This window comes from Asterias amurensis, chromosome 10 (genome assembly GCF_032118995.1).
Source record: "Asterias amurensis chromosome 10, ASM3211899v1".
Classification (NCBI taxonomy): Eukaryota; Metazoa; Echinodermata; class Asteroidea; order Forcipulatida; family Asteriidae; genus Asterias; species Asterias amurensis.
The window spans coordinates 4,820,361-4,830,540 of NC_092657.1; the positions used below are offsets into that span (position 1 = coordinate 4,820,361).

Below are 10,180 nucleotides of genomic sequence, written 5' to 3' on the forward strand. Positions count from 1 at the left end.
TATGATTGTATTATGGGTACTCCATGCCAGTGAGTGGACACTATTGGTATTAACTCAAAATAATTGTTATCATAAAACCATTCTTGATTACAAATAATGGGGAGAGGTTGATAGTACAAAACATTATGAGAAACAGAAGTGACGTGGTTTCGAGAAAGAAGTAATTTTCAACGAATTTGATTAGACCCCCATTTCTTTTTTTAGAATTTGAGGTCTCGAAATCAAGCATCTGAAAGCACACAACTTCGTGTGACAAGGGTGTTGTTTTCTTTTAATATAAATATCTCGCAACTTCGACGACTGATTGAGCTCAAATTTTCACAGTTTTGTTATTTTATGCATTATTGAAATCGACCCCAGGGTCTTTAAATGGGCTCGTCACGAGCATAGGAGGCCTTTGGGTGTAGGCATAACTACAACTCCTATGCGCAATTTAATACAAAGAACTTGATGGTCCGAAATTGTAGGCAACAGATTTTAATTTTCTCTGAACGAGTTTTTGACAGAATAATGCATTATAGTTTCAAACAAATCAACGACTCACGACAAAATGCGCCACTAATAGGCCTCAGTCTGTCCACATAAGACTCTCGGGTCGATTTCAAAAAGAGTTAGGACTAGTCCTATAGGAGATAAACAAATTGCATGGCTAGTCCTAAGTTAGGACGAGTAACTGGTCCTATACTCTTTGTGAAATCCACCACTGGTCAGCAGTAAGAAGAGGCGTAGAAGCAAGTGAGCCTACGATACGAATTAATTTGGTTACGGGCACAAAAATAAGTTTTCATTTTGAAGCTGGTATAAGTAAAGTAGTGACCTGGCGGAGACTTATTGAGCTAGGAGTTCGTGTTCCATAGTGATGGGACAGAGTGAATTGAAGGACATTGTTTGGGTGAGGGAGTAATTGATAATCTATTGAAGTTAATTTAGAACAATCGAGTAAATTTTCCGGTTTTCTGTTCTGGTTTTTAAAACGTAGGCCTCACAAATAAATATACTAGATAAAAACATAATATCATCATCATCAGCATCTTGATCCATCGGGGGGGGGGGGGGGGGGGGGCGTAGAGCCGCCTAACCAATGCGTTTTTAGTGCTGCGGATTGCCACAGCTGCCCAGCCCGGGACTCGAAGTCTGCTTCCAATTGGCCAACCCAGGTGCTACGAGGACGGCCTCTTGGCCTCTTCCAGGCTTGACAGGGGCGGGATCCTCCCCGTGCTTCCACAGGCAGGTGCATCCTTTGGGAGCCGTCTAAATAAAAACATAGGCTTACTCCAAAAACAACTACGCCTACACCAGTAGAATAGGCTACTTTTAGTCCCGTATAACAAAACAGATGGCCATGACAAGAAATCATCAGCAGTAGCCATAGACCTTCATAAATTTCGGGCCTCCATGATCCCAGCATGGAGGTAGTAGGGAGGTAGGGAGGTAGCCCCCCTGAGTCCCAGTGATAAACTTTGATGACAAAGGGATCAACAATGCAAGCGTAGGCGCAATTAATTTTTGAGGATCCGTCAAATTTATATAGCGCCCTCTTTCACTTTCCTTGGTTCCCAGCGATTATCACGTAGAATTTTTATAGGATGAAAGTGCACCCATGCAAATAATATAACGCACTTGTAAATTTAGTCGCCATTTTGCGCAAAATTTTTCGCGATTGTTGTTTATAAACACAAGAAATAATACACAAAAACAAAGCGTTTGGAACCTTTGAAGACCAATCATGGCGTCCCTACCGCCGAAGAGGAAAGAAATCTACAAATATGAGGCACCTTGGACGTTGTATAGTATGAATTGGAGCGTCAGACCGGACAAAAGATTCCGGTTGGCTGTGGGCAGTTTTGTGGAAGAGTACAATAACAAGGTTGGTAACCCCTGCTCGTTAAATGGAAGTTGATTGATTGATTGATTGATGAGGTTTTGTTTTGAGACTTTATCTGTTCGTCCCTTGTTTGGCCAGTAGCTCTGAAATTACCATGACAACAAATTAATGACTCTGAAAATGTGATGAGGAATGCACCGTTGCCCCGTTGTGTTTTTGAGGAAAAAAATACCTGACATTTTACCCCGATCTGAAAGTATTCAAGGCCTTATTAAAATTAAATTTAAAAAGTAATATTTAAATCATTGAGTAGGCCTATATAGGGGCCTTAATATTGTTTGATCCAGATTATTGAGTGTATTATTTCCGTTTTCATTTCCATTATCATTATTATTAAGTGAAAAATTGGTCGTCAAAGTCATCATCTTTGGTATGATTTGCCCGAGTTGAAGTTGACAGGAGGTCCCCAGATTTTACAGAAATATAAATAGCTGTTTTAAATTAATACAAATCATGATAAAAATAAAATCGTTGACACTCAGTTGTATTGTACTGATTGATATAGATTTTTAAAGGGACTTTAACTTTCTAAAAGAGTTTAACGCTATAGCTTGACTTTTTATTATATTATGTTTTATGCCTACTGCCCTGACGTTTAGTGTTAATATTAATGCTACATTAACTTGTTGATCTTCATTTCATAATTCATGATTTATTTCATGACAAACAATTCATCATTTGATTATGAACGAATCGTTTTGTTTCCAATACCTTATAGATCACTTTATAATTCAGTTTCAATGTTGATTTAATGTTAGCGTATTCTATTTTGTTGTGACTTGAAGGTTCAGATAGTGTCTTTGAATGAAGAGACATCAGAGTTTGAGGCTCGGAGCACCTTCGATCATCCATACCCGACCACCAAGATCATGTGGATCCCAGATAGTGTAAGACTAAGGTCTCAAAAGAGATTACAAAACATAGACCCCTTTACAAATAGGAAAAAAATAATGCATTCTAGGATAGGATGTGATGTTTTGAGATGTCGTCACGCATAAAACGTGCATAGCTTACTTGCAAGCTCTCCCAAAATGCATCATAATCACCACTTCCGGCCTATCTGTAAAGGGGTCTATTGATATGGCCAGGGGTCGTTTTAACAAAGAGTTAGGACTAGTTCTCACGTAGAACTAGTCCTAGGAGATATAATAATACCTTTGTATTCCTTGTTACTGGTGTTGTTTGCTCATCCTGAAAACCACGTTGAAATTTGGTTGGTAATCCTGTTTTTATCAAGGAAGACATTTCATGCTAAGCAAATTTTTTGTGCTTAGCAGCTCTATGAAATTGGGCCCTGTGTAATTCTAATCTAGGCTTTGGTTTCTTAAAATTGTGGCATTTGTGTCTTTAACAGAAAGGAGTATTTCAGGATCTAGTGGCAACGAGCGGTGATTACCTGAGGGTATGGAGAGTGAGTGACACAGACACAAGGTTGGAATGCCTCCTCAATAACGTGAGTGCACAATCCATTTAAAAACGTTAACGAAACGTAGTAGAAACGTAAATTAAGTGAGTATTGGCTGTGTTTTGTAGAATATTCATTTAATAAGTTGATATACCAGCTTGATGAACTTCTTTCATGATATTCATTTTAAAACCCTATCCAAAACCAATTCCTTCAGACTCTACAGTATAATACTGAGTATACAGTGCTAACACACATCGGCGTATATGGGTAAAACAAAAATCAAAATCAATATTCCAAATCCCAAAGCTTCTTTTGAGTGTCAGATTGCTTCTTGCTACGGTTGGAGCTACAACTTTCAAGAATTTGAGAGTGCTATTAATCGGTAGGAATCTGGTTTTCTGACTTTAAAAATGTGTTATCCATCTTATCATCCTTTAGAACAAGAACTCAGATTTCTGCGCCCCGTTGACGTCCTTCGACTGGAACGAGGTGGACCCTAACATATTGGGAACATCAAGTATCGACACAACATGTACAATCTGGGGCCTTGAGACGGGCCAGATGCTAGGGAGGGTTAACATGGTCACGGGCCATGTCAAGACACAACTCATTGCTCATGATAAGGAGGTAAAGCATCGTCAAGCCAACGTCAACCATTTCACAAATAAATCATACAGTGTACCCTTCAGGCCTGGTGTGGTTTCACCAAACTCTTCCTTACTTGGGATTAATGTTAGGTCTTGGGACGATTTTCAGTCTCCGTCTCCATATCCGAAGATGTAGGACGCATTGAACCCATCCTAGGATTAATCCTAGCGTCTCATGTAATCAGCTGCTGGAATTTCATCTGTTAGAGGGCAAGGCCATAATATTTTGTAAAGGGCGCTTCCTTTAATGCCTAAGGAAAAGTATTGAAGGGGCACCAAGGCTAAGACCTGGGCCCAATTTCAGCTGCTAAGCACAAAAATTTATCCGGCTACAACATGCCACATAATATCAGCCTTTTTCTTACAATGCCACCCTCCCCTCACCCCTACAGGTTTACGACATAGCCTTCAGCCGTGCAGGCGGCGGTAGAGACATGTTTGCGTCAGTCGGTGCCGACGGCTCGGTCAGGATGTTTGACCTTCGACATCTGGAGCACTCCACGATCATCTACGAGGATCCTCAGCATCATCCGTTACTAAGGCTGGCCTGGAATAAACAGGATCCAAACTATCTTTCCACAATGGCCATGGATTCATTTGAGGTAAAGTTAACCCTCCTACTATTAGTGTGTTTCCTGAGAATACCAACCCATACCTCTCTAACTGAGAATGCAACAAGAAGTTGCATTTATTCACTTGTTGAATTTCATTTTATTCACAACCAATTTCCGCCTTGTGTGTTTTTCCTCTGTCTCCTAGGTGATCATACTGGACGTTAGGGTAGCCTGTACTCCAGTTGCAAGACTCAACAACCACAGAGCCTGCGTCAATGGCATAGCCTGGGCTCCACACTCATCTTGCCACATCTGCACTGCAGGTAAGGATTCAATCGGTTAAAAAAAAATATGTGCAAAAAAAAAAGGCGGACTGGGCATCCTTTGTAGATTTTTTCAGTACACTTTGTTTCATCTTTCGCATTTCAGAGGAATTGGTTGTACTGGTCTTGGCTTTGGTGCCCCTTGAAAAGTTTCCCATGAGAGTGCCCATTGCAAAGTAAAAATGACCTTGCCCTTTCAAATATGAAGTGCCATAATGGTTACTATGGCTATCAAAGTTTAACTTGACGTTGCAATTCATTGAATTAAAATAGCGACAGTCCAAAATCCATATATTGTATCAATCGGTATAAAAAAAGGTTATACAAAATCAACGGGCCTGTCAAAAACCCTGCGGACCAGTTAAAAATTAAGCCAATTAGTCCTGCTGCCGAGTTGTTAAAAAAGTTAAGGGCAACCCCTGTATACGTCTTTGTCAGAAGTGTATTTTAAGTGGCCATTTTTTAATTTGGATTTGTCCTTTTTCTGTCCGTAGCCGACGACCACCAAGCCCTGATTTGGGATATCCAGCAGATGCCTCGTGCAATCGAAGACCCCATCCTCGCATACACCGCTGACGGCGAGATCAACCACATCCAATGGGCATCCACGCAACCTGACTGGATTGCTATCTGCTATAATAACTGCTTAGAAATACTCAGGGTCTGAAATAAGTAGCTGATCAACTAATGCTAAGGTGTGGATCAACTACCCCAGATTGGTTGACGTCAACTACAAGTTTGATTTGCTTCTAAAAGGACCGCATTGCAAGTTAACAAGATTGCTAGCTGATATTACAACTACTCAATGTCGGAATCAAGTAGCTTGTCAACTAGTGTTGGGTGTGGATCAACAACTTGGGATGGTTGATATCCACTACATTTAGTACCCTATGGAATTGTATCTGCGTGGACTGGATTGCAATCATGACATCAATTTGTAGATACTACTTGGTGATAAGGGTCTTAACCAACTGTTATTCAACTAATAGCATTAGTGTTGATCAACTAACTGAAGTTTGTGGAAATCAACTGCATGTGTGTGTACCTGTACATTTTCTTCCATTGAATTGTATCCACCTGCACTGGATCACAGTAGTTGAACAAGAATGCTGTCAACTAGTTCTAGTGGATGAACACAGTGGTTATCAACTACACATATTACTGCGGCCAAGTTTGCATGAACTGTGTCTAGCTTACGATATTTGAAATAATCTAGTCGACTATTTGGATTCAGCCAATTGGCCATGGTCGCATCGCTGGTTATCAATAGTTATTTTCATAGCACAGTGCAGAGTGGACCAGTTATAAGAAAATTATAATGTAAGTTGAGCCGGGCCACCAGGCCGCATTCAGATGGCATGACTCGAGCCTATTGCATTCTTCGGTGCACATGCCTTTTGTATGTCAGTAAACAACCACCAGTTAGTTGACTATTTGGATTCAGCCAATTGGCCATGGTTGCATCGCTGGTTATCAATAGCCGTTTTCATAGCACAGTGCAGAGTGGACCAGTTAAGTTGAGTTACATTGAGTTGCCGGTAGTGGTCACATGACATGCATGACTAGAGTCGTGTGCATTATAACTTCTATGCTCATGCCTTTTGTACGTCAGTATTAAAACAAACAACAGTTAACCATTTATTGTTCTTGCATGAACACAGCCAGGATTGACCCCTTTCGGCCGACCTAAATAAACCTTTCTTGACTGGTTTGTCTGGCCCCCTAATTCTTGCAACTACTATAATGAAGTCATAACTCGCATAGGCTTTGGGATCGGCTCAGGCTAGCTTGGCCCCACGGTTGTTTTGACAATTGCGCGTGCTTTGCATACGCCCTCGGGGCTTCAGACGCAAAGATGGAGCTTAAAGCCGAATCCTTGTTCTTGCAACTACTATAATGAAGTCATAATTCGCATAGGCCCTTTTTGAAACCACCGCTTCGGCTTTGGATTCCGCTCAGGCTAGCTTGGCCCGCAGTTGTTTTGAATTGTGTGTGCTTTACGCAATGAATTCAAGTCCTAAAATTCCAGGATTGTTACAGATTTAAATCCTGTATACATGTATACCTTTAACAAAGTCTTTTGGTAAATTCAAAGAAATTTTTGACGACATGTCTCAATATCTATTGGATTATCATGTTGTACTCTAAGATATCAAGAGTGGTTTAATCAGAAGGGGGCGGGGGATGGGGGATGGGAGGGGTGGTTGCCACCCCCTCCTTCCTCATATACTTGCCCTCCTGACCACCAAAATGACATTATTTAATAACAAATTAATAATTCTGTACATTAAATGACTTACCCCCCCCCCCCACTCAAAGTGAAAGTGCATGCTTACGCCACTGCGGATCAACAGGTGCACTTTGAGTGCAATGCCAAATGAACAGAAACCAGTGGTCATGTTTGGTATTTCAACCGAATGTTCATTGCAGTGGTCTTCATTTTTGTTAAAGTATATAAACAGGGGGCCTAAGGAATAACTACGAGTGCAGCAGGGAGAACATTGTCACAAGTTTAAATATGAAATATTCCATTTCATGAGGTGAAGCCGAGTTGAATGGAATGCTATATTTAAACAAATATTCTCTCCGTTGCACAAAATGCAAAATATTTATCACTTGCAGGCCTGTATGCTTCTCTTTTGAAAGGGCAAGGGCACCAAGGCATTTTCTCCTTGGTAAAGGGCACCCTATGAGGAAATTGTAAATTTCTACTGTCCAACGCAATGATCAGGGAACATGGAGGCAATCGCCTCTGGTGCCTTCATGAAGGCAACCAACTAGCCAGGCATGTATGCTTTGTTTTTGGAAATGGCAAGGGCACCAAGGCATTTTCTCCTTCGTAAAGGGCACTATATGAGGACATTTTAAATTTCTCCTGGAGCATTTCAAGGGCACCAAGGCATTGACCAGGGGGCATGGAGCTCCGTAGTTTTCTTTTAGAAGTTAGTGTAAATATGTAAGACCCGTTTCTTCAGTGTAAATATTTGTGTGCTGTTGTAGTGTACCGAATTAGTTTGGTTTGGTTTTAAGTGTCTGTTGGCGTTTAAATATAAACATGCTCTTGAAGAAAAACAGATGGTTTTTATTTGTTGTTTAATTTGCTTTGTACTGCTTCTAATCATTTAAGCCATTAATTCCCTGGTTTGACTCTTATTTTCGTGATTTTGGTCGTCTGGTTTTGGGGTCTATCATTGTTGAAGTCGTGACCCAATAGTCGGATGTCGAAACCTAAAGGTCCAGCAACCAAGGCAGAAATGTCCGAGACCGAGAGAGTCGAGGGGAGACGAAGACTATTAAGGTCCATGAGGGAGTTCCGAGACCAGCAAGACCTACAACACTGGACCCAATAAAATAAAGTTGTTAAGCAAAAAAATCCTGCTTAGCAAATTTCTTTGCTTAGCAAAAAGGGAGTGGGGGCACCAGTTGCAACAATGTAAACTATATGGAATTTTGGTTGGCAAGTTTTTATGCTTACAGGCCTTGTCAAATTGGGCCCGGTGTACTATGGACAAATTGATAATGCTTGCAGTGTGGGGCAAGGGGGCCAACTTAAGGACTCCAAAAATTCTTGACTAACACCATGCTCGGATAGACCTAGACCATTCTCTGGCCGACACCATGCTCGGATAGGACCCAGACAAATCTCTGGCTGACATCATGCCATGATATACTAGCCAAATCTGCCTAGACATTCGACACTCAAGCAGTCCTTTTGCCAAGATAGGACTCGGGACAATTATCTAGCCCTCACCATGCCAACATAGGACCTACACAACTCTCTTGCAAACACCGTGCTGAGATAGGACCCATACAATTCACTAGCTGGCACCATGTCGAGATAAGCCCCAAAACATTCTGTTACTAACACCATGCCAGGTAGGACCAAGATTGCTCCTTTGCCTACCGTACTACCATCATGCTCAGACATCGTGCCCAGATGGAGCCGAGAATCTTCTTGCCAACACAATAGGACCCAGACAGTTCACACTAGCTGGCACCCTGCCGAGATAAGACCCAAAACATTCTGTTACTAACACCATGCCAGGTAGGACCAAGACTGTCCTTTGCCTACTGTACTACCATCATGCTCAGACACCATGCCCAGATGGAGCCGAGAGTTCTCTAAAACAACACAATAGGACCCAGACAATTCACTAGCCGGCACCCTGCCGAGATAAGACCCCAAACATTCTGTTACTAATACCATGCCAGGTAGGACCAAGACTGCCCTCTGCCTACCATACTACCATCATGCTCAGACACCATGCACAGATGGAGCCGAGAGTTCTCTTGCCAACACAATAGGACCCATACAATTCACTAGCTGGCACCCTGCCGAGATAAGACCCAAAACATCCTGTTACTAACACCATGCCAGGTAGGACCAAGACTGCCCTCTGCCTACCATACTACCATCATGCTCAGACACCTTGCCCAGATGGAGCCGAGAGTTTTCTTGCCAACACAATAGGACCCATACAATTCACTAGCTGGCACCCTGCCGAGATAAGACCCCAAAACATTATGTTACTAATACCATGCCAGGTAGGACCAAGATTGCCCTTTGCCTACCGTACTACCATCATGCTCAGACACCGTGCCCAGATGGAGCCGTGAGTTCTCTTGCCAACACAATATGACCCAAAACATTCTGTTACTAATACCATGCCAGGTAGGACCACGACTGCCCTTTGCCTACCGTACTACCATCATGCTCAGACACCCGACACTGTGCCCATATAGAACACAGACGGTTCTCTGGCCAACACAATAAGACTCGGACAAATCTGTAGCTACACTATGACTAGCCCTGGTGGCCTTACACTTTCGTATTGTACTACGGCACAGAGGAAGAGTCCTATATAGGGCTACACTATGACCAGATAGGACCCGGGCAATTCTCTAGCTGTACCGGTAATGCCCTTTGCCTACCGTACAACCATACTCAGGCCACTGACAATTCTCTAGCAAACAAAATAGCTCTGCAGAATTTCACAGAGCTGCTTAGCACAACAATTTGCTTAGCATGAAATTTTTGCCTTGATAAAAACATGATTACCAACCAAATTTACACTAGTTGCATATTGCTTGTTACTGGTATTCAGCTGTTGTTTGCTTATCCTGAAAAATACAGGACCAAGACAATTCTTTAATAGTAACACCATGCCAATTCTGTATCTATCTCCGAGGTGATGTTCCACATGCAGGGACTGGGGTCTTGCACAAATTTTGCAATGTAGCACAAAACTGTGAATTTGAGTTTAGGAAGTATGCGAGTGAATTTGTTTTGTTCAATTAAAAACAAAACAGCAACAGTTGCAGCACCTTATAATGAATCACAACAATTGTTTTTTTCCTGTTAA

General features: G+C 41.8%; 1 protein-coding gene across 1 annotated transcript; it reads left to right on the top strand.

Annotated features, from left to right (window-relative positions):
* Positions 1-1,569: 1,569 nt before the first annotated feature.
* On the top strand, positions 1,570-6,922 carry LOC139942485 (DDB1- and CUL4-associated factor 7). Its single transcript, XM_071939291.1, has 7 exons — positions 1,570-1,867; positions 2,671-2,772; positions 3,240-3,338; positions 3,732-3,920; positions 4,333-4,542; positions 4,700-4,817; positions 5,312-6,922. Exons 1-7 carry the CDS (start codon positions 1,727-1,729, stop codon positions 5,482-5,484), a joined length of 1,032 nt encoding a protein of 343 aa, XP_071795392.1. The 5' UTR covers positions 1,570-1,726; the 3' UTR covers positions 5,485-6,922.
* Positions 6,923-10,180: the final 3,258 nt, after the last annotated feature.

Excerpts from the sequence above, each read along its gene's own strand:
- LOC139942485 (XM_071939291.1), top strand. The coding sequence starts at position 1,727 with ATGGCGTCCCTACCGCCGAAGAGGAAAGAAATCTACAAATATGAGGCA. Across the intron at positions 3,339-3,731 it reads TGGAATGCCTCCTCAATAAC|AACAAGAACTCAGATTTCTG; the intron begins GTGAGTGCACAA and ends ATCATCCTTTAG. Across the intron at positions 4,818-5,311 it reads TTGCCACATCTGCACTGCAG|CCGACGACCACCAAGCCCTG; the intron begins GTAAGGATTCAA and ends TTCTGTCCGTAG.